Source organism: Chiloscyllium plagiosum, unplaced genomic scaffold (genome assembly GCF_037043375.1).
Source record: "Chiloscyllium plagiosum isolate Xiang-an unplaced genomic scaffold, Cpla_swu_hap1 HiC_scaffold_31, whole genome shotgun sequence".
In the NCBI taxonomy this organism is placed as follows: domain Eukaryota; kingdom Metazoa; phylum Chordata; class Chondrichthyes; order Orectolobiformes; family Hemiscylliidae; genus Chiloscyllium; species Chiloscyllium plagiosum.
In genome coordinates, this window is record NW_028270169.1 from 37,035,621 (window position 1) to 37,061,469 (window position 25,849).

Sequence of the window (25,849 nt, forward strand, 5' to 3'; positions counted from 1 at the left end):
TTCTTAGTTTTACATGTATATAAAATCTGCACAGACATCTGATCTGCTGTTATTTTCATGGAATTGTATGCATTTCCTTTCCGAGTTTTACATTATAGAACAGTACAGCACAGTATAGGCTCTTTGGCCCTTGATGTTGTGCCGACCTTTTATCCTGCTCTAAGATCAAACTAACTTGCATACCCATCATTCTACTATCATCCATTTGCCTATGCAAGAGTTGCTTAAATATCCCTAATGTATCTGACTGTATTACCACTGCTGGCAGTGCATTCCACACACCCAGCACTCTCTGTGTAAAGAACCGACATCTGACATCTCTCCTAAATCTTCTTCCAATCACCTTAAAATTATGGCCTCTACTGATAGCCATTTCTGCCTTTGGAAAAAGTCTCTGAGTATTCACTCTATCAATGCCTCTCATCATTTTGTACACTTCTATCAAGTTGCCTCTCACCCTTTTTCACTCCAATGAGAAAAAACTTAGCTCTCTCGACCTTTCTTCATAAGACATGCCCTCCACTCCAGTCGGCATCCTGGTAAATCTCCTCTGCACCCTCTCTAAAGCTTCCACATCCTTCCTACAATGAGATGACCAGAACTTAACACAATTTCCAAGTGTCGTCTAACTCGGACTCTATAGAGCTGAAGCATAACCTCATGGCTCTTAAGCTCAATCCCCCTGCTAATGAAAGCCAACACACCACATGCCTTCTTAACAACCCTATCAACTTGGATGGCAACTTTGAAGAATCTACCAATATGGACCCTAAGATCCCTCTGTTCTTCCACACTGCCAAGAATCCTGCCTTTAACCCTGTATTCTGCATTCAAATTTGACCTTCCAAAATGAATCACTTCACACTTTTCCAGGTTACAGTCCATCTGCTGCATAGCAGCCCAGTTCTGCATCCTGTCAATGTTTGCTGAAACCTACAACAGCCCTCCACACTATGCACCACTCCACCATCCTTCATATCATTGGCAAACTTACTAACCCACCCTTCCACTTCCTCATCCAAGACATTTATAAAAATCACAAAGAGCAGAGGTCCCAGAACCAATCCCAGCAGAACACCAATGGCCACCGAACTTCAGGCTGAATCTTTCCATCGATTACCACCCTCTGTCTTCTATGGGCCAGCCAATTTTGTATCCTGACAGCCAGATTTCCCTGTATCCCATGCCTCCTTACTTTCTGAATGAGCCTACCATCGGGAATCTTATCAAATGCCTTGCTCAAATCCTTGTACACCACATCCATTACTCTACCTTCAACGTGTTTTGTCACATCCTCAAAAGAATTCAATAAGGCTTGTGAAGCATGACCTGCCCCTCATCAAAGCCGTGCTGGCTATCTCTAATCAATTCGGAGATGCCGGTGCTGGACTGGGGTGTACAAAGTTAAAAATCACACAACACCAGGTTATAGTCCAACAGGTTTAATTGGAAGCACACTAGCTTTCGGAGCGACGTTCCTTCATCAGGTGATTGTCACCTGATGAAGGAGCGTCGCTCCGAAAGCTGGTGTGCTTCCAATTAAACCTGTTGGACTATAACCTGGTGTTGTGTGATTTTTAACTATGTTTTTCCAAGTAATCATAAATCATGTGCCACAGAATCCTCTCCAATAAGTTGCTCACCACAGACTTTAGACTTCCTTTATAGCCATAGATAGTTTGTCTTTCCATCAGACTCTCATCCTTCCTGGAGTGCATTGTTACTGAGTGTTATGAAATATGCCTTAAACGTCTACCACTACATTTCTGCTGACCTATTCCTTTACCTAATTTTGCAGTTTGTTGTAGCCAGCTCTATGTTCGTAACTTCACACTTGCATTATTTATGTTTAAAACACCAGACTTAGGCCCAGTCTTCTCAGCCTCAAACTGAATGTATGATTCAATGATGCTATGATCACTGCTTTTCCTATGAGGTAATTAATCAATCTTATTTCATTGTACGTCACCAGATTTAGATTAGACTTTTGTCTGATTGGCTTTAGAATTTGCTGTTGTAAGAATTGTTGTGCTAAATCCTGTAAGCACTCTCTAACTCATGTTCCAGGCTACTTTTGCAATTCTGATACATCCAATTCATTCACAGATTAAAATTACTCATGATTATTTCCATACATTATTTACAAGCTCCAATTAGTATTTTTTTTCCCCTGTGCATCTCACCTTCCATTTCCATCACTGTTAGGTGGGCTGTAATCTACTAATATAAATGACTTCCTACCTTTACTATTTCTTATCTCTACCCAATCTCATTCTACATTTTGATCTTTAGAACCATGGTCACCTCATTCTACTGTACTAATTTCATCCTTAATTAACAGAATTACTCCTCCATTTTTTCCTAGCTTTCTATCCATTCCACATGTCATTGTACCCTTGAATATTCAGGTCCTAGACTTTGTCAGTATGCAGTCATGTCTATCATATGTAATTTACTTTATAGCTGTCACTCCGTCTATTTTGTCACAAATATCATGTGCATTGAGATATGGTGCTTCTAGTTCAGTCAATTTAGCATTTTTGCAACCTTTACCCTTAATACTGCATTCCTGGGTTTGTATGCTCTGTCTCTTCCTTCTGCATTTTGATCATAATTTTTCTTATAGCTATGTGGCTCTAATGCCTTGTTTTCTCTCTTTAATTTATCATATCTTTCCACCTTGGCTCACTCACGCTTCTGTATTAGATTGAAGCTCTGACTACTGCCTAGTTATATGATTCACCAGAACACTGAGCTCAACATGGTTCAGAAAGAGTCAGAATGGTACAAATCACTTACTTTTTCCAGGAACTGTTCTAGCGTGCCAGGAATGGTAAACCATTTCTCCATCACCAATTCTAATCTAATCTAATCTAAATTCCTTCTGGAAATCTAGTACAGTATGTCTACAGGCTTCCTTTTATCTACAGTGCATTTTACTCCTTTGGTTAAACATCACTTCACGTTCACAAAACCATGCTGACACTTCCTGATTACTTTGAGCTTTTGCAGTGTCTGGCTATAATTTCCATAATGATCAATTCTAACACCTTGCTCACAACAGATATCATTTCCTGATTTCTGCCACGCTCCCTTCTTGAACAGAGAACTTGTATTTGCTACCTTCCTTCTGTTGGTACCTTTCCCGAATCTGGCACTTCTTGAAAAATTAACACCAATATATCTACTGTTTTATTAGTTCTTTCTTCTAAGCCACTAAATGAAATTCATCAGGACCTGAGGCCTGTCAGTTCACAGCTCCATCAATTTATTCAGCACCACTTCCCTATTGATTGTAATCTCAGCTAGTTCTCCCTTCCACCACTTGATTTACAATAATTACTAGAATGTCTTTTGTATCCTCTGTAATGAAGAGAAAAGCAAATTTATTCATATCAATTCTTTCTCTCTCAAGGACCTGTGTAAACTTTACTTACCCCTTTCCTTTTTAAAATTCCTGTAAAAGCTCCAGCTATCCATTTTTTATATTTCTGGGTAGCTTCCTGTCATATTGCTGATATATTTCTGCTGATTAATCTTTTAGTTATCCTTTGCCCTTTTTGGTATTCTGTCCAATCATGTGACATGCCATCCATCTCTTTGTTATCTTTTAACATCTAATCTTGACTGTTGGTGTATCCTTAGCTTTATTCTGTCTCTTTTACTCTAGTCTCATCCTGTCTTTCTCTGACCTTCCCTTCCCAAATTACTATTCTGCTCTCCTGGCTTGATTCTACCAGTTGATTTTCTACATTTACCCAGGTTGCATTTCTCAGCTGCACTGCTAAGTTTAAAGCCCTCTCTACTTGCCTAGTTATAGCATTTGTTAGGACACTGGTCCCAGTATAGATCACATACAGGCTGTTCTAATGTTTGTTTCCTGACTATTTCTCCTGTACTGATGCCAGTGCTCCATAAGCCTGAACTGATGTCTTCCACACCAGTCTTTGAGCCACTAATTCATTTCACTAATCTTATGTGCGGTCTTCCAAATGTATGTGGGTCAGTTAATAAATTGTTAGCCTTGAGGTTTAGATATTCAGTTTGGAGCCTAAGTCCTCATTCTGACTAAGGGAAAGCATCTTTCCTTGTTCTGCTTATGTCATTGGTAACAATATGAACCATTACAACAGGATCGTTCCCATCCACTCCAAGTTTCAGTTCAGAACAGCTTCTTGAGTCCTGTCACCAAGTCGTCAACATAGTCTTCTGAACTCCCATTCTTGGCTACACAGGACAATGACTATTCCCCTCATAATACTTCTCCCAACTGCTGCTACACTGCTTTTGGCTCTCCTCATTTGAATGAGTTTCTGTACCACAGTGCCATGGACAGTTAGCACATCTACCATGCAGCTTCACTCACATCCAAACAAGTAGAAGTGCAATTGCAAAATCTGACACTCTGGGTTCCTTAACAGCCTCTCTCAAATTCATACTCTCCTATTCCACCTGACCAATTCAGAAGACCATAACCAAACAGATCTGACTGCCCCCAGTACAAAATATTCAGGTCACTTTTCTCCTCCCTGACGTGTCACAGTGTTTGTAATTCAATCTCCAGCTCATGAATTATGAGCCAAAGCTGCTCAAGCTGCAAACACTTACTGCAGGCATTTCTGACCTGGATCACCCGGGTATCCAGAAGCCCCTAAATACTGCAGCTGTGACACATCACCCCATTCTCAACATTTGAGTGACTTCCTCCATTAAAATGCTCACCAACACCATAGCACCTACTTTTGTCCATATTGGGTGCAAGTGATTCAAACCTGTTGGATTCCTGCAAAGGCTGAGGCTCTACCTTCTCAATTCCCTTACCTGCTCATGTCCTCCTGGCCCTGATTGTTGACCAAATTGGAAGATCCAATTGTAAAACAACGTCACTGCCTTCTGGAATAAAGTGTCCAGGTAAAATTTGCCCTCCTCCATACATTGCAGTGCATACAGCATACCAACCTCACTGTCTCTGAGCTGAAGTTCCTTGAGTCATAGACTCTTACTGGATCACGCTGGGATCCAGAATCTCCTGCAATGTGCAATCACATCACTTGTCCTTGGACTGTTTTTGTGTGCTAACTACTTTTTTTCTCTACTGTACTGCCCCTAATAATGATCTGACTGTGCTGACATTTAACACTTTGTGTTCACGGTCCACAGCCATATTGCTGTACCTTTGTGACTTTGACACATGTTTGGAATGCACCTACAATGACACTTAAATTCTGCTGTTACCATGGCCATTTCAATGCGCTCATCCTTCTGCCTCCACTTGTAATAATCTCACCTGTTCAAAGAACTCATCCATGAAGTGGTCTCTGTCCACATTAACACTGACTTCATCATCATCATCGCTGTCCTTTGCCTGTGAAAGAGTAAAGACTAAATGTTACACACAGTCCAGGTCAGGAATTCACCCACTGAACAAGGCAATGACACCCAAGTAAACCCTGAACTTGCCCATCTTACTTTTCACTTGAATTATTAACAGCATTATATTTAATTTTACCCTTCTTGAGTTTTCCATAAGAGCCGATTAAGACCAATGGTCTTAAGGGGAAGGGATTCATGTCAATATAGGTTCAATCATTGAATAGTGTATCCTATCTGTGTGCATTAAACATTTTAGCAATATCCAAGCTGGTACATTAAAGTCTGTTTTCCTATTAATTAATTCACAGGATGAGGGCTTCTGCAGGCCAGGCCAGAATTTATTGCCTTATCAGAGGGCAGTCTATGGATCGTAGAATCCCTACAGTGTGGAGACAGGTCTTTCGGCCGAACAAGCCCACACCAACCATCCAAACAGCATCCTAACGAGACCCTCCGCCTATCTTATAACCCTGTATTTCCCATGGCTAATCCACCTAACCTACACATCCTTGAGTACTAGGTCCAATTTAACATGGCCTGCACATCTTTGGACTGTTGGAGGAAACTAGAGCAAACCCATGGAGAAAAGGGGGAAAAGTGCAAACTCCACACAGACAGTCACCTGAGACCGGAATCGAACCAGGGTCTCTGACGTTGTGAGGCAGAGGTGCTAACTACTGAGCCACCATGCCACCCATTAAGGGCCCCAACCTTTGATGGTAGCATTTCCAGAAACTGAAAGCAGAACTATCTAGAATGAATACAAGAGATATTGTATTAAGAAATTCAAACTCTGATTGTGTAATTTCCTATTGTAGCCAGAAATTCAAACGTAGCTTTTAATTCCTTCCACTTCACTGTTTATTAACGTGAAACACTGAGGAGCTCCTGTAAGCTATGGTTTTAGTTTCAGTTTGGACACAAACAGGTGCAGTGTCAGGCTTGAGTCAGTGATTCTGCTTCATGTTATTTAATCATAAAGATTGCAGGGCTGTAGAATCACAGGAAAAAAACAATCATGTATAATCCAAGTTTAATTACTGGGAAAGAACACAGATAAATTGGCCACTTTACCTGATATTACAAGTGAAATACAAAAGTAGGGCCACAAAATGAGTGCAGGATCTTCTTTTTTAGCCTCAGGCACTTAGGTTAGCTCTCTTGATCTTGGTGCAATGATTCTGTTTTGAGAACTGGATTGTTGATCAATGCCACATTAATAGGCATGAGTACTAAATATTGACGGAAGGATTGACATCTCAGCAATGACGCTTTGCGCACAGATCTGAAGATTTAAAACACAGCCAAGACTGCAGCTGACACAACCAAAAGTCAATCAGAGGATGCTGAATAGGAATCACAGATGCAGACAATGTGAAGGGACCTGAATTATCAGTAAAGGTACAGTCACCAGCACCATGGACATATGGTCCCTGAATACCTGCAATTTAGCTCCATTTGTGGAACTGCAATGCAGCAGCACTCACATCACATTAGTAGTAGAGCTGGGAGTTTTCAAGGTCAGATCATTTACATGGGGCAGGTGGGTATCAATATCTTGGAGCACCCATTTTTGGAAGAGGAAAGCAAAATATACTCTTGAAGGCCATGTGTAAGCAAATGGAAGGAGGCTAACATGGCTAGAAATGTCAAATTGACCCTTTTTATACAGCTGATTTCAAAACTACACACCACCTCTCCTTCTACTGTGGATCTGTCTCTTTCTCTCACTCTCTCTCCTCTAATTATATATCTTTCTGCCTACCCATGGTCTCTGAATACCAGCTTGCTTTGCTGGGGTGTGCAGCACCAGCTCTCCACTCTGTCTTGGAAATCTATTCACCACCTGCTTGCTGCTTTCTGGTGCATTACTGTGGGTACTTACCACATGTACTACCATTGGAAGCAGGATGCTAGCACTCCATCCTGCTCTGGACCAATTTATGACTCTGCCCCTGGGACAATGGTCAACCTTACACAACCATGTGCAGTCCAGATTATTGTAGGTGTATCTCCTTGTGAGAAAGACTCAATGTGTTGTCTGTACACAATGGCACAATTCTGCCTGATTGTAAATCTGCAAGCTGCACATATACACATTAGGTGGTTTGCTGTAATGTCTGCTTCGTAACTTGCAATGTGTTTTTCGGTTTTAAATATATAAACCCAGAGAGCTACACAACCTCTGATGAGCACTTCATTATTAGCTCATGATCAGTATTTGACATGGCAAACAACAGTGAAAAATATCACTGAACCGAAAACGTTAACTCTGACTTCTCTTCACAGATACTGCCAAACCTTCTGAGCTTTTCCAGCAACTTCTGTTTTGTTAATGAAAAATATCATGCTGATGAGGTTCACCATGCCTGAACTGTGAGCAACCAAATTAATCTATAGATAAAACACATCATCAACAGTCTTAAATCACACTAAAGTGCACGAGACAACTGCAATGTCTTTGTTCATTGTAACGTTGAAGCTTGTTGAAAACACTTACAGGTAAGCAGATCAATCCCTATCAAGAGTCTACCTGTGAGTGAGTCTACTGTGGCTACAAATTGCATGCACAGAAACAAGTTGATTGCTGTAATGTCTGCTTCATAGCTTTTAATGTGTTTCATGGTTTTAAATAAAGTAACCCACAAGAGTTAATCTATTCCTGATGTGCAATTAGTATTAACATGAAACAGATTACTATGACCAGCAAGTTAAGTCTAAAAATCCCTTGAGGAGACCTGAGCTTTTATTATTAGCACTTGAATTTTGAGTTTTGTGAAAATATTCAGGGGGTTATTTGTAGAAAACCAGCCTTATTTGAGAATTCTGTCCTGCGTCCACATTCTTTCTCCAGCCTGTCACACTTTAGTTGCATGCAGATTGTGGGCTCAGTAGAGATGAAATGGGGTCACATAATTATGTTGGAATCAGTGCAAAATATAGCTGAAACAATAAGATGGGCTGATGACAGGAATTGTAGGAAAGTAAAGATAATATTGTTTTTTCAATCAATAAAACTGTGAAGCTTCCGTGCAATCAGAGTTATGACATTACAGCCCTTGGTCTCTCTGCACCATAAGCGGCAACAGAAGCAAAAATAGCACACACTTTAAAGGTTAGAGGTTAATTAGATCATCCATTAAATTGTTATCAGTCTCCCTGATTTAAGGCAGCCTGCTAATTAATCTGAAGCAGGGGCAAGTTGGCTGGCTTGTGTTCGGAGTCAGGATCAATCAGATTGTAGATATTGAAAGGCTGATCTGATAGAGAATATGGCAGACAGTCTAATAACAGCACTCACAGCTCATTTGATAACAGGTGTTGACCTCTACTTCCCTCAAACAGCTGCTGGTAAACTTTGTGCTGCAAACTGACATTGCCCAGAATTAGGCACTTTAACCAACCTACTGAAATCCAACCCATTGAGACACAAGCAGAGAAACTAACTAACATCAACCACTGAGACAGATTGGCAAACTGAAATTAAACTGATACACAGCCACAAGACTGCTATTAAACAATGAACATCACTAAATAAAATCAATCATCCACACAAATATAGAGTGGAATCTTGTGTCCTCTCCTGTGGTATGTTTGGTGTGCTAAGGATCTTAATTAGGCAGGAGGGGGTCAGGTGAGGTCCCATTGCCCTCCTGCCTCCATCTGATGTCTGTGGTGGAAAGGATTGTGGGCATATTTCTGCCCCACTTATCACACGGTGGATGATTATGACCATTAAAAGAACCTTATTGCACCACAACTTTTATTAACGCCAAGCTGGATAAGGGACTTGCCTTGCAGGAACTTCATACGATCTTCCAGACCTACGATCCAAGTAACAGCTTTGCCACCCACTTTCATCTGCCATAACACCTGCCTCTCTCTCTCTCTCTCTCATATCAAGAGAAAAACAGCCCACAATAGGGCAGAAAGAGTCAAGGCAGGTAGTGGATTGTCTGACATTCAGCTTCTCCTCGTTTATGAGGAGAGGATCCTGAATCTGTCTATTGCAGCTGGACTGACTGGGTCCAAGCCCTGGATTGGTGATAGAGGAAACCATTCACTTACTGTGCTGGGACTCCTTGACTGAACGCTACCTCCCTTAACTGAGGACAGTTGACAACCATAGGCCTTGCTTCATTTTCTAATATACACTGTAGTCTGCTTCATTCAGAACCCTGTAAGCTTCTGCCATATATCTGGCATTGAACCATTAGGTTCACAAGAAACGTCACACTGAACTTGAAATATTAACTCTGGTTCTCTCTCCATAGGTGCTGACAGACTGCCAGAGCTTTTCCTTGCATTTTCTAGATTTATTTCAGATCTTCAGCATCCACAATATTTTAGTTTTCTTAAAGTGTTACTCGGTCCTGATTCCATTGCAATACTGAGCTTAACAAACCTCCAAATCCTTTAGCAGGAGGTGTTCATTTTAAATTACTGCCAAAAAAACCCATAAAGTCACTTATTTCAATGTACTTACAGACCTAGCATTCCAGAGTTGAAAACTCAGACTCATCGATAACTACTGTCAGTAAAATGGAAAAAGCTCATGTCCACCAAAAGTTGGACTCCAGTTGCAATCTCTAGTTTATACAGCTGAATCAATAACTGCTTACCTTAGATGTAGCATTCTGTTTAATGGTCATGAATTTTTGACCAATGTTTACTATTTTTAAAATTATAGATTTAACCTCAACAGCAACTATTGTCTCGCTGAATTGCTCCAGCCAGTGTTTGCAATGTACCAGGATCAAGTTGGCCTGTAGGATTGAAGGTGTTTTTAAACAACCTGTTCAGAGATGTTACTTACACACTTCTGAAGCAGGTGGAATTTGAACTGGGCCTTTGCGCTCAGGTGTAGGGACACTACCACTGTACCACAAGAACTCTAAATTGGATTCTATCCTGAAGTGACTGAGCTACATAATCGTCACTTCCGTGCACTTTTCAACTACCTGCAATACTGTAGATTCATTGAGTTAGACTAATTGCCATCTGATCCAACTGCTAATGTAGGTTCTTAGCCTCCACCTGCTTTCATTGATGTGATCTCAATTAACCCTGGGGTATGACACCAAGTCTACAAGTTAACATAATGATTTCTATCGTCAATTCTCACACCCAAACTGATAGGCTCCTCATCACAGCGCTGCAGTAACTACTACTCATCCCCAAAAGATTTTTCTAAAAAAAAAGAATAAGGAATTGCAAGGAGTTTCTTTTTTCATTATTTTCAAATTTGTGCTGAGCTGACTTGTAATACCACTTGGTTCAATTCCTTCCGTTTCATGGAAGGTCTGCCTGACTCTTAAGGCAGCCTCCAGTGTCTAATTAGTTATGTCCCTGCTCAGCTACGTTTCACAATTAGGAAAGAAGAGGAAAGCAAAGGAAATTATCCCGGCAATCAGCAGCTTCCAGACATTTACCCTATGATGACTCCACCCCACACATCACAGTTTCCACAGGAGCCAGCGGTTTAATAGTTTCTGATCTAGAGCTACAGAATATGAATTTATACACAGATCTCTATTGCTTTCCATCACATAAATCTTGGTGCGATACACTTTAAAGTGAATCTTTAACTGGGTCACTGCCTTGCATTTTTTTTAAAATAGATTCCCATTAATTCTCTATCCTGTTGGTTGATGTAAAATGTCATAATATAATTATCAAATATGATGGGATTGTGACAAGGGAATGGTCTGGTGGTGGCTGATGCTGAAGAATTCCTCTGAAATATGAATGAAACCCATGTTGCTGTCTAATCACTTCAAACAGTTACTGAACAACCTGGTTATGAGGCCTGTTTGACATATATGCCAAATGCCAAATATTATTCTCTTGATTATTCACAGCAACAGGGGTAGATCATTCAGTCCCTTGATCCCATCCCAACATTCAACGAGATTATTATTGATCTGTACCCAAACTCCATTTATATTTTTTTTTAGATTACAGTGTGGAAACAGGCCCTTCGGCCCAACAAGTCCACACCGACCCTCCGAAGCGAAACCCACCCATACGCCTACATTTACCCCTTAGCTAACACTACGGGCAATTTATTATGGCCAATTCACCTGACCCTGCACATCTTTGGATGGTGGGAGGAAACCGGAGCACCCGGAGGAAACCCACGCAGACACGGGGAGAACGTGCAAACTCCACACAGTCAGTCGCCTTAGGCGGGAATTGAACCCGGGTCTCTGGCGCTGTGAGGCAGCGGTGCTAACTTCTCCTGATCCATCTCCCTTGCTTTTCTTACTGAAACCGAATGCTAATAGCAGTCTTGAAAACTTCAACTTTCATGACCTAAAACTGTAAATTTACAATTCTTTTTCTGTAGGGATGTGGTAGGCTGCCTCCAATAGCACATATATAGAATAAAAAAAGCTTTAGACACCATGGGTCTGTGAACTCTCATTTAGTAAGTTTGTTCAATGTTGATATTTTTTGATATTTTTTCAGCTCAATATCAAAGGGGAAAGAGAAATCTCATTTACTGGGAATATTGTAGGGAATTTATGGAGGATGGGAATCTAGATTGGACAAGCTTTTAGTGGGCAGCTATTACAGTTTAATCAGTGTGGCTCACAGGCATACTGAGATCAAAGTAAATGATCTAGGTTAAGGGTGCCAAGATTACAGAGAATCATTACAGAGCTAGACAGTGGCAGTACAAAGAAGGTTGAATCAGTGGAATATTGAGCTGGAAATTGTTGCAAGTCATCCTGGATATCAGACAGGTAAAAACAAGGACTGCAGATGCTGGAAACCAGAGTCTAGATTAGAGTCGTGCTGGAAAAGCACAGTAGGTCAGGCAGCATCCGAGGAGCAGGAAAATCGACGTTTCAGGCAAAAGCCCTTCATCAGGAATAGAGGCAGGGTGCCTGCAGAGTGGAGAGATAAATGACAGAGGGGTGGGAGTGGGGAGAAAGTAGCATAGAGTACAATAGGTGAATGGGGGTGGAGATGGAGGTGATAGGTCAGAGAGGAGGGTGGAGCAGATCGGTGGAAAGGAAGATATGCAGGTAAGACAGGTCATGAGGGCAGTGCTGAGCTGGAAGGTAGGAGCTGGGGTGAGGTGGGGGAAGGGGAAATATCAGACAGTCTAATGGCACAGTGATAGTGGTTCAGCTGAGCTAGGTATTAGAGGCAGATCTGGGTTTTCAGCATACATCTGAACACTAACCTTTACTCCTTCACCTGCTTCCCCTCCCGGGCTGTGACATTGCCAATGCAGAGAAGGAAGAGGAGACAGCCCAGGGTGGATCCGACGGTGCTGGGGGACGATATGATGTACAGTTTGCCATTTAGATAGAAAAGAATGGAACATTGCAAGGGGAAATCTGATTACACTGGACAGAAGGGTAAAGGTGTCTGAAATACCTTGTTTAAAAATTACTAGTTCTCTTACATTTCAATTATTCAACTCCAAAAGCATTGGCCCAAATGACACCATGTGAAACATTTTTTTATTTTGTATAATTAAAGATACAGCAAGAATTTACTCTAATTACTCTGACTAATATGCTTAAAAGATATGTATAATGAATGTAATTTTGCTCACAGAAACATGACTGCATTGATGGAAAGTGCCATGTGCAGGTCTGAATAACAATAGAGAATAATAGGCACACAAGAAACAGCTCTCACATAAAGACATAATGTAGGTGTGTGCAGAAATAAAAGATTACAGGCTGAGTAACAACAGATGTTTTTACAACTAGGCTTGGGCCTTATATCCAATCACCATTTGTCAGGTACAGTGTCTGCTGTTCATAGGGAAACATTTCACTGGTCAAAAAAAAATTTGCAGGAAAATCAAGAAAGCATCAAAAATTAGGAGCTTCTAAGAATGTGAGCTTCTAAGAATGAATAAACTGTGATACACTAGATAAGAAGGAATAAGACCAATCTAGAGATATGAAAGAAAGAAAGGTCTCAGACACAGAGGGATTATCACAAAGGGTATGAGACACACTGGCAAGAACTGCAGTGCAGTACGGGGCAAGGTACGTGAAGTATGATTTAAGAATAGAAAGGTGAAACAAAGCAAATACAGTAGCCTAGCCAATACTGCAGGATTGTCCCAGAACATTACTCTTTCTAAAAATATTGAAAACGGGGATGGGGAAATCTTTCTGTGTAACAGATAAACATCATTAAATTGAGTATTGTGTCTGTGCATTCAAATGGTGTCAAACTGATGTATATGTCAGCAGAACAATGGCTGCAGAATGGGTTAAGCCTTGTTGTGAAACATCCAGGTATAGATTCAATCACAGTTGGCAACACCTACAAAGGGAGAGCATGGCCTGTGTAGATAGCTGCCAGATATGCTGTTCACAAGTGCAGAGGTGTTAATAAATCCATGAGTTACCTTTGATCCTTTCTCAAGGATATGCTTGGAGTACTCAGATCTTTCCCTCTGCACTAACAATCATAGTTGGAAACAACTTCTTGAGGGGTATACTGATACATTTTCCAGTACTGGTGATATGTTTTCATAACAGATGAAATCTTTGATGCCTCAGGAGTAAGGATAATCTGGAACTCAAGCTCATATTACCACTGTATTTACCTGGAACCCTGCAGTATACATACACCTGTACTTGCACGGCCTTACAGCCTTCAGTGTTAATGGGTGAATGAGACAGCTCACAACCTCAGTGTTCTGCACGTTCAACTCTGAGCTCAGCTTTTGACTCAAATATCCTTTCCATTGCATTGTCACATTTTCTCTCTCATATTGGCTGTCTTGATACTATCTTAAATTTATCAGTCACCTAAATTCTTTATTCATGCCTTTTTCATCTAAAAATACAATGGGGATAATTTTAAGCCTGCAGAAAAAGAAGGACAGAGAGGGTTAGAAATTCAAGCATTTGTAAATGCAACCTCAATCTGCTTCCAATGTGCTCACTTCTGATTTTAGCAGAGGTGCGTTACGATAATGCCTTTGCACCATTGCTTATGCGCCATGAAATGTAGGAGAGCTCCCCTCATACTCTTCTCCATTTTACAGGGTGCCAACCTTATCTGCTTCCTGCTTTGCAATTAGATCACCTTCCCTACCACCAAATCTACTCACTGTCTGCTTTACAATGTACTCTCAGTCCACATTATTGGTTTTGCAACTCAGATCTACTCTCAGCCAGACTTATGCCAGTGCACCCTCAACTCACCTCACCCAGTTGCCTGATGTCTTTTGTGACACATCAATCTAATTGTGGGAGAAAGGAAAGGGAGCCATTTCCCAACTGTGATCTGATGCGATAGGTCTTTCTGTTCAAGAGTCAAGTGGCCCCTAAGTTGAACTCTTTATGGACAGAGAAATTGAATAAAATTCAATCTATCACCAGGCATTCAATTAGCAAATCGCCTAGGATCCTGACTGCTAAAATCTCCCAATTCTCTCCTCCTTCCTTACAATAAATGACAGTCTCCTTACTCCAAATCTTCCTGGCCTGCATGGATGGTTGGTAGCACTTTTCAGACCACTATATCTGGTTCTGCAGTACTATTCACCTGGTGTCCTATGGAGCAAACCTCTTTAAACTCAAAAGTGTCAAGATTCGATAGGTTACCTTCTATAATCTTTGGCGCATTCAAAGCTCTGTTAAATCGGACTGTCCTGTTGTCCTTATTCTCAGTGATTTACAATGACTTTCAGAGTGTAAATGTGTTAAATGTAACATTATCATCTTTGTGTTTAATTGCTTTGGTGACCTTTTTTTCCCAGCCTTATATTACTGTCCTTCTAATTCCCCATTTGTATAACTCCAGCCTCATAATCATTCACATTATTTCCTGATGTTAGTCCTACTCCCTAGGTCCCCATCTCCCTCTTGCAGGTATCTGTCCTACTATAAAATCTTTGTGACTAAGTCTTCAGTGACCCTCCTGAGATTCAGCAAAATGTTCATTTTCCCTCATGCCTCTGAAGTACTTCATGACACTTGTCCAAGTTAAACCTGCTCTTTAAAGGCAGATGTCGAGAGTAAAACAGTAACTGAGTGAAAGGAGGCCTTCAAAGAGGAGTTACTGTGATTCACTTATAGTCAGACAGATTCCCACGAGGCGGATAATAACGGCATCCAAAACTAGAAGTCCCTGGATGACTAATAATATAGTAGATAAAATTAAACAAGAATAGCAGCCTTATGCTAAACATCCAGGTTGGTAATTCAGTGGAAAAACCAAGGTGAATTCAAAATGTAGGGAGGAGAAAGGGAATAACTGGAGCAAAAAGAATGCATAGTGATAGATTACCAGACAGCATTAAAGGGAACTTATACTTCTTTTTAAAAGCAGAATTATAAAAGGACAGTCAATGGAACAATGGGCTGATTAGGGGTCAAAACAGAGATCTTCTTGTGCAGGAAGACAGCATGGCTGAGATAATAAATGATCTTTGTCTACCGAAGATAATACTGCCATTGTCACAGTAAGAGGAGGAAGTCAAAAACTTGAACAGGATAAAATACATAAAGAGGTACTTAAAAAGGTTCTCAGCACTAAAAGTAGAAAAATAATTCAGTTTGTTAGGGATGTATCCTAACTTGTTGAGGGATGAATGTAAATTACATGGGCTCTGACCATACTTTTAGGTACTAAAGTGGTCTGCGAGGCCTGCAGGATTGCAAAAACGCTAGATATCTGTTAATGAAAGGAGAGGGCTAAGTTTCACAACTGCAAGGTAATAAGCCTAATGTGGATGGTCAGGAAAATTTTAGAACCAACGATCATAAACAAGTTTATTGAGACTTTGAAAATATGGATTAATAAACAAAAGACTGCATAGGTTTGTTAAAGGTTATTCATGTTTGACAAATTTGGTCATGCTCTTTACTGAAGTAGTGAAGAAGACTGATGATGTAAATGCTGTTGGTTTTGTATATATGAAACATTAAAAGGTGTTTGAGAAAGTAACACACAATAAACCCGGATTCAAAATTGAAGATCATGACATTAAAGGGGCAGTGACTACATGACACAACACTGGCTCAGCAACAAAATGCAGAGGATAGGAGTTTATATTTCAGACTGGAAGTGATGCTTCCCTGTGTCGGTTTTAGGAACACTGCTGTTTCCGAAACATATTAATGACCGAGACTTAGGCAGAAAGGGTATAACATTAACATTTTTAGATAATCCAGACTTGAAAATGTAAACAATATTGTGAAGAACAGTAACAGATTTCTGGAGGAGATAGGAATCTGGTGAAATGGGCACATGTATAGTTTAAGAGATTTATTGCAGAGAAGGTGTGAAGCGCACAATTTTAGAAGGAAGAACGAGGAGAAGGAATATAAACTAAAAACATAAAAACAAAAGTAGGAATATTCCATTTAAACCTTCAAGCCTGCACTATCATTTAATAACATCATGGCTGATCTGCCGAGGCCTCATCTCTTCTTCAGTGCCAGCTCCAAGTAACCCTCATCTCCCAATATTTCATAATTTATCTATCTTCTCTTAAAGTACGTTCAATGATCTAGTCTAGTACAATTAAAGAGGGCAGGAATCTTAAGAGTAGTGGGGATTCACATACAGGAATCTTAGAGAAGTGGGGATTTACATACAGGAATCTTTGAAGTTGGCAGACCATGTCGAGAAACTGTTAAACAGACACACTAGGTTCCACACTTTGTACATACAGAGTATAGCAAAAAGCAAGTTATGCTAAACCTTTATAAAACACTGGTTAGGACTTTGCTGGAGTGGAGTATTCTGCTCAGTTCTGGGCATCACATTTTAGGAAACATACCAAGGCTTTAAAAAGGGTGTCGAAAAGATTTATTAGAATTGCAGCATTGGTGAAAGATTTCAATCATGCAGACAGAAAAGAGAAACAGAAAATTGCTATGCTTATGAATTCAAGATTTGGAGATGCCGGTATTGGACTGGAGTGTACAAATCCATATCCGCCACAAATTCACCTGCACCTCCACACATGTCATTTACTGCATCCGCTGCACCCGCTGTGGCCTCCTCTACATTGAGGAGACAGGCCGCCTACTTGCGGAACGTTTCAGAGAATACGTCTGGGACACCCGGACCAACCAACCCAACCACCCCGTGGCTCAACACTTCAACTCCCCTTCCCACTCCACCAAGGACATGCAGGTCCTTGGACTCCTCCATCGCCAGACCATAGCAACACGACGGCTGGAGGAAGAGCGCCTCATCTTCCGCCTAGGAACCCTCCAACCACAAGGGATGAACTCAGATTTCTCCAGTTTCCTCATTTCCCCTCCCCCCACCTTGTCTCAGTCCCAAACCTCGAACTCAGCACCACCTTCCTAACCTGCAATCTTCTTCCTGACCTCTCCGCCCCCACCCCCACTCTGGCCTATCACCCTCACCTTATCACCCTCACCTTAACCTCCTTCCACCTATCACATTTCCAACGCCCCTCCCTCAAGTCCTTCCTCCCTACCTTTTATCTTAGCCTGCTTGGCACACTTTCCTCATTCCTGAAGAAGGGCTCATGCCCAAAACGTCGATTCTCCTGCTCCTTGGATGCTGCCTGACCTGCTGCGCTTTTCCAGCAACACATTTTCAGCTCTGATCTCCAGCATCTGCAGTCCTCACTTTCTCCTAAAAATCACACAACACCAGGTTATAGTCCAACAGGTTTAATTGGAAGCACACTAGCTTTCGGAGTGTCGCTCCTTTATCCACTACCACCTGATGAAGGAGCGACACTCCGAAAGCTAGTGTGCTTCCAATTAAACTTTTGGACTATAACTTGGTGTTGTGTGATTTTTAACTATGAATTCAATGTCTGAAAGGATGGTGGTAATGGAAGAAAATTTAATAATAGCTTTTTTACAGGAAATTTGAGAACAATTAGAAGGAGTAAAGCTTTGGGGCTATGGGGAGAGAGCAGGCTGCAGCACTGGGATTAATTAGATAGCTCATTCAAAAGGACTGGCATCAATTTGATGGGTCAAATGGTCTCATTCTATTTTGTACCATTTTATGATAATTGTTGTTTTAATGCCAAGCCAAGTTGTAAGGTTGAGTCAAGATGGAAGGCTCAATATATTTAGCAGTGTGCAATGTGGGAGACAACAAGTCCAGAGGACAAACTCTTTAATATTTGCTTCCAATTGGGATTATTTTCACAATCTCATTTGAAGGACATGAAGATAGGCTGAAGTGAAATACTGAACTCTCACAATGATACATAGAGCGGATTTTCTGAGGCTGAGTTATAGCATGCTTTTGTGTGGACTAAAGAGGTTTCTCTTTACACCTAATTAATTCTGAAGTTTTCCTGCAATTGCTGATGGAAAGCATAGATCTAACTTTACTTAATCAATGCTGTAATGAGCCTGGGGGTGTTTAATTTGAGGGCTGTGGGGCTGCTTCTTTTGAGGTGTTTGATTTTCCCATTGCTGTGAATCTGAGAAAAAAAACACTTGTGATTACTGCACATAGAAAGCAAAAAGCTTACTGAGTTAAATCAGGATTAAGTGATGAATGCTGATCTGGGGTTTACTCAGTTCTGTTCTATGATAGGGGCAATAAAGAGATTCAGACAGGGTACAGATAAGGCAGACAGTATTTGAGCCTCCAATTGAACTTACTGATCTAAGCCACAATAAGACGCTGCATTGCAAGAGCTTGTTCCAAAATGCTGCAGTTAATTTGTTAAATTGTGCTGGCAAAGTGATGTATTAACGTCAGACTCTCTGAATAGCAGCTCAGTCAGATTACACTCAGTCAATACATATGTCAATTGCTGTTCCTATAAACTAAAAAGCAATTTCCATTTCAATGTCTTATTATACTCGTACACAAACTAGGTGCAACAATCATTCCTGTGACCACAAAATAATGTGAAGCGGGGCTGGAGGCAAATGTTGGGTGTAACTGCCACAATTCTATCAGAGTGGACTGGCTGAATGGCTCATCCAGAGGGGAGGACACAAAACTCAACAATCCTTTCATTGAGAAGCAGCACACCCACGTTCCTTGTTTTCTGCAAAGCAATAATAAATCACCCTTTGTAAGCCAGACATTTGTATCCTGAGTATTATAAAGCATAATATAATGGGGAGGGCGATAGTTTCTAACCATTTGGAAAGGGGTTCTTTGACCAAAACGGTTTAAGCTGCAGTCTTATCATAGAGATTGTCACACATCTCCTGCTGGAATGTGCCTTTACAAATGAAGTCTGGATAGAGATGCAAGGTTTTTTTGTCGAGGTTCATCCCAAGCTTCATCACGCAATCCAGATGCAGGACTCTGTGCTTTACAGTCTATTCCCTGAGACGCACACCAAGACAAACATTGATTGTGCCTGGAAGGCCATCAACCTGGTGAAAAACGCTGTTTGATCTGCTTGAACCTTGACGATCTTCCAGTGCAATAAGTTGACCTTAACTAAGTGTTGCAGACTGACACATTCTAAGGTCCAGAACTACATGCTGAGGGATGTATGAAAGGTTAGGGTATCTACCGCTGTGGCGCAGTGAGGAAAGATCATTGTCTAACGTCTTTCTACTGAAGTGTAATTGGGGTGAGTTTAGTTACCGGACCCTCCTTAGACAGTGGTCTTTCTCCACTGCACCTTGGTGGCATTTACCCCATGCCTTCGTACATCCCTCAGCACAGAGTCCTGGACCTTAGAATGTGCCAGGCTGCAACACTTAGTCAAAGTCAACTCTGAGCACTGGAAGACCAACATGTTTCAACAGATCAAAGAGCACTTTTCACCAAGTTGCTGGGCATCCAGGTTATCAGACTTGCCCACTGCCTCAAATGTTTGTAAATACAGTCTTATCTATGTGAGAAATGTCTTGGGTTTGTTCTTCAATACATAAAAATGGTACAGAATCAAAATGTTCTAGTAAGTAGGCAGCACAGTGGTTAGCACTGCTGCTTCACAGCACCAGAGACCCGGGTTCAATTCCCGCCTCAGGCGACTGACTGTGTGGAGTTTGCACATTCTCCCCGTGTCTGCGTGGGTTTCCTCCCACAGTCCAAAAATGTGCAGGTTAGATGAATTGGCCATGCTAAATTGCCCGTAGTGTTAGGTGAAGGGGTAAATGTAGGGGAATGGGTCTGGGTGGGTTGCGCTTCGGTGGGTCGGTGTGCACTTGTTGGGCCGAAGGGCCTGTTTCCACACTGTAAGTAATCTAAAAAAAAAGTATGTATATAGAGATATTTTTATGAATAAGTTATATTTGAAATAAAACAAATAATGTACAATAGCATGTCAAAGACAATGGTTTTCTAATTCCCCACAAAGATCTTAACAATTCCATAAACTCCCTGCTAATTAGAAATTGAACAGTAAATTTACAGTTAAATGTTGAGATTGTTATGGACCACACCAGACACCTCAATGTTTTAAGAAGGTAGCCTAGACCCTAACTTGGGGCAGTACGATGGCTCAGTGGTTAGCACTGCTGCCTCACAGCACCACGGTCCCAGGTTCAAGTCCAACCTCTGACGACTGTCTGTGTGCAATTTGCATATTCTCCCCTTATCTATGTGAGTTTCCTCCGGGTGCTCCGGTTTCCTCCCACAGTCCAAAGATGTGCAGGTCAGGTGTATTGGCTGCACTAAATTGCCCCATAGTGTTAGTGCATTAGTCAGAGGGAAATGGGTCTGGATGGGTTACTCTTTGAAGGGTCGGTGTGGACTTGTTGGGCTGAAGGGCCTGTTTCTACACTGGAGGGAATCTAATTTAATCTAATGGAAGGGAGGAGGGTTCTTATGGCGTAGAACAGAAAAGTGCCATTTGCCATAATCTGCTCTTTCATTAAAGAAAGAGATGACTAACGGTGAGTTTACCTCAGGGTCACCATGCCTCAGGCAAGGGGCATGGTTGACAAAATCGGACCTTTATGGTGACCTCAGCTGATGTGAGAACCCATGCTGTTGGTTTTACTCTGCATCATAAAATAGCCATCCACCCAGCTGAGCTGACCACACACCAAAGCAAGTGTAAGCAGGATTTCAATGTTGCTCTACTTTAAACTATTCACTGCAAGAATAGATAGGGACTCTTCCTCATCCTCTGTCAATGTTACTCTAATAACGTGTCCAACAAGTAAAGGGTATTTCCTGGTGCCCTTTGAATCTGTGTACAACCTTTTTGTTGAGCCTCCATATGGTTGTATGATTGGGATTGGAACCTCATCATATAGATCATAATTAATGACAGTATTGTGTGACCTTCTGTTTCGATTAAATGCATTGAAACTCAATCTTTACTGCTTCTTCTAAGATCATTTTACTTCTTCAAACTATTAAAGCTCATTTAATCATTTTCTTCTGGTTACATGTGATGATGCGAAGGTGCTTGAAAGAGGTTCTGGGATTGACATATTAATGAACTGAAACCTGCAACCCATTCTAAAAGATGAAAGACTTAACAACAATCTAGGTTTCTTCAATATATCATATCAGTTGTGTGACACTCAGATCTTTTGCTATAATAGTTGTGTCTTATGATCCTGATCCACAGCTACCTGATGAAGGAGCAGTGCTTTGAAAGCTAGTACTTCCAACTAAACCTGGTGTTGTGTGAGTTTTGACTTCTGGTTATAATGTAATGAATTAAATAAGGATGGAATTCCAAATTTACTGAATTGAATTCAGACCCTGATGAGTTAAAAATCAACTACAGGTTTTTGTACCCGACTAATTGGTACATCATATCCAGTGGCAGCCTTGGTTTGGGGCACAACTTGTTACAAGAAAACTTCTGTTAACTAAGTGGAAAATTGGGATCAACATCAACAAAACAAAATCTAACAGAGGAACACAGATAGGTAGTGGATAGATAGACTGCAGGGTCAAATATGCGTAGAAATACTCTTCAATTGGATAGAATTATTTTTATTTACGCATAAAAAATAAAAATAAGTGCCACTGTCTTCCCCAAGATATTTAGGACAGAATCTGGTGTATTTACATTCCCCTGTGGGATGGCATACTCGCCTTGGATAATGGTACAGTGAAATATTGCACATGAGTCAATGCTGTTCATTTGGAAATAACACATAACGTCTCACTCAAGGCATCAAACCACAGAAATGTACAGAAATTTACCTCTGGAGCCATTAAAGAAATGAGGAAAGACTTGACTGCACTGTTCAAAGAGCTGGCCTAGTAACTCCTATTATTGTTTGTCAAACATCCTTCTTCCAAGCCGTTTCTTACTTCAGACCAAATGTAACTGAAGTTATAACTTAAACTAAGAGTCCAGCAAGTACAGGGTTAAATACCAGAATGTGTTGAGAGCTTATCTGCTGTAACTAAACAGGTCATCATTATCTGTGGTAAATGAAGTTGGCAGGGAGCAGGCACATTTAGTTCTTTTTGTCTGGTGGCACATTCTATAATCAGTGATAAAATTCCATCATCTCCCTCCCCATTCACAGTGGGAAGTGTTGCTGAGCTAAAGACACACAATACAATTCTGTTAGATAGAATTTTGTTAACAACAATCACTGGATAAATGAGAGTTAGCTCTCTCGCATGTGCCCACAAAAGTTGACATCCCATTCCCTTTTACACCAGTTGCAAAGATAACACATAAATCTATTATTTGGGACATAGTACAGGACACTTGAAAAATTATAATTAGGCAAAATCAATAGCAGTTTATTTAAAAAAAATCAAATCTGCTGAGTTTTTTTGAGGAAATAACCAGCCAGGTGGAAAAGGGGCAACCTTAATAATGGTCAAGTCAAAATTTATATCTTCCCGCCTCAGGCGACTGACTGTGTGGAGTTTGCACGTTCTCCCCGTGTCTGCGTGGGTTTCCTCCGGGTGCTCCGGTTTCCTCCCACAATCCAAAAAATGTGCAGGTTAGGCAAATTGGCCATGCTAAATTGCCCGTAGTGTTAGATGAAGGGGTAAATATAGGGGAATGGGTCTGGGTGGGTTACGCTTCAGCGGGTCGGTGTGGACTTGTTGGGCCGAAGGGCCTGTTTCCACACTGTAAGTAATCTAATCTAAAAAACATTGATAAAGTGCCACATATGGGGTTTATTATACTAAATTAGGGTTCATGGGTTTGGCAGCAATACATGATCACAGACTGAAAATTGTTTAAAGAATAGAAAGCCGAAAGCAGGGCAATTTTAAGTTGGCTGGCTGTAATTATAAGTTATTGTAAGGTCAAGTCTTGGGCTTCAGTTATTTACAAATGATATGAATGACTTGAATGAGAGCACCAAGTGTAAAATATCCAAGTTTCCTGACAAGATTAAATGGGAAAGTAATCTCGGAGGAGAAAGAACGAGGCTATCAAGGGATGCAGATGACTTGGGTTTGAGGGCAAGATCATGACAGTTGGAATAACATGTGAGAATTATGAAATTATTTATTTTGAAAGGGAAAAACAGACAAAATGATTTTTTTAAAAACGGTGACAGACTAGGAAACAAACCAGGTCTACGGGACCTGGATGTCCTTCTATTTGAAACACAGAAAACTAACATGCATACACAGCAAGAAATTAAGACAACAAATGCTATGTTACCTTTTATTGCAAAGTTAGGGAATGTGAGAATAGGGAAATCCTGGTAAAATTGTGAAGAGTCTTAGAAAGGCTACATATAGAGGATTACCGAAGGAAGGCTTTACTTACATTGAAAAGAGAAAATTGTAAGTTCACTAATTTCTGGTAATGCTCAAATCTCAAATGTGTGGCATTTGAATTCACCCAGAAATCCCATTGGGAAATCTTGGGAAAATTCATTTAAAGGAGTGACCAATTTGCAAAAATCACTCCTGTGACTTGAAAGGGCATCAATTATTGTTGCTGTTCTTCCAATCACAGGCTAGTCATTCCTTGTCTGTGCCTTTTCCAGCAGGAAATGTAAGGGAGAAGAAGATGGTGATTGGATCAACAAGATGGGAGGCTGCAGTCAGAGGTCACTGGGGGAATTGAAAGTGAGGCTGCTGGGCCTAACAGTGCATCCAGGGAGAGAGATGAGTGAAGCCAAGGTGCAAGACCAGACAGCAAGACAGGTGAGGCCAAGGCTTGGAGTGTATGACTGGGGACTTAGACGGAAAGTGAGATTGTGAAATGAGAAGGAGGGAAGGTTCAAAGTGGAGACTGAGGGATTGCAAAGAAGAAGAGGTGCTGTTAAGGGGAAGTGAAGAGCTGCAAAGATTGGCACAAGTCTGAAAGGGGACAGAGAGGCTGGTCAGAGGGGAAAATAGTTCTTTATTTTTTTTAAAAAGCTACCCCTGGAAAAAGTGAATTGAAGTAATGAATTCCATGCAAGTTATTGTGGAATCTCCTGATTCAAGGGTTTAGGAGATGCTACATGGGGAAGAAATGTAGTGGATGGTATTGCAGTGAACATTGTAAGCAGGTGGGTATAGTTTAGCTTGGCACTCTGTTTGGCATGGATTGGTTGGACTGAAGGGTCTGTTTCCATGCCATATGACTTTGTTGTTATCAAATCTCAAAACATCTTATGTGCTACAAATTATGTGAGGTGACTCTGTTGAAGACAAACATTCAACTGTTTAGCTGTGACCATGCTAGTCTGCAGAAAGTGTTTGGTGTGATGGCTTTTTGAGTATAGAAGTGTCTGATTTTTGTTAAAAAGTAACATTTGTTGCTACCTTGTGTATGTTGATTTATCAATTTAAATAGCGCTGTGGCTAGGAAAATAATGCATTTCTTGTGTGTTGAGCTTTAACTTTTATCCATGGTGCTTCTTAGGGTTACTAATAAATTCTCCTAACTCTGCTTCTATAGTCCAAATGCCCCATTTTTCAAAGCAAATTCAGCAAGTATTGTTAGAGTAACTGCATCGCATAATGAAGGAGTCAGTGAGACTGAGAAAGGTTGAAAACCAAAAACACACACCTGAACATCAAAGTTGTCCTTGAGAAATCATAAAAGGAAACATTAAATAAAATTCAGCCCTTATGAAGGGATAATCCTGTGAATAGAGATTCAATATGCTTGGTCTCTATTTGCTTGAATTTAGAAAAAATAAGTGATCCCATTTAAACATGAAAAACTCAAGGGTTTAACAGAATTGTTGCTGGAGGGATGTTTTCCCTGGCTGGGAAGTTTGGAACAAGAGGTCACAGTCTCCAAATTTGTTGGTTTTCCACTTAAGACCATGAATAGAAGATTCTTTACTCAACAAGTTTGTGCATCTTTAGAATTCTTTGCCCCAGACATCTTTAGATATCTTTGCCCCAGTGAATGTAAGACAGAGTTCCATAGCTTTTTGAATGCTACTAAAAAAAAAATGATGCAGTGGAGGTAGAACATCAGCCAAGATTGTACAATGGCAGAGCAAGCTCGAACAGCTGAATGGCCTATTCCTATACCTATTGTTTATGTTCTTTCTCCAATTGGTAAACTTGTTGTCTGAGCATTGCATGCCAGAATTGCACGTCAGAACTGTAATGCATGTACTGCTTTACCTTCATTTTGATTCAACAGTTGTGCTCCCTCGAATGATTT

General features: G+C 40.8%; 1 protein-coding gene across 7 annotated transcripts in view; it reads right to left on the bottom strand.

The window, feature by feature from the left end:
• Positions 1 to 25,849, bottom strand: part of LOC148141881 (syntaxin-1A) — a 259,187-nt gene that overhangs the window by 229,211 nt on the left and 4,127 nt on the right. For all 7 annotated transcript variants that reach the window (XR_015752360.1, XM_043718631.2, XM_087977429.1 and 4 more), the window contains exon 2: positions 5,288 to 5,365. Coding sequence is in view for 6 of the 7 variants with exons in the window: in XM_043718631.2 (XP_043574566.1) it covers positions 5,288 to 5,365 (78 nt within the window). In the remaining variant the exon portion in view is untranslated. The remainder of the gene's footprint in view (positions 1 to 5,287; positions 5,366 to 25,849) is intronic.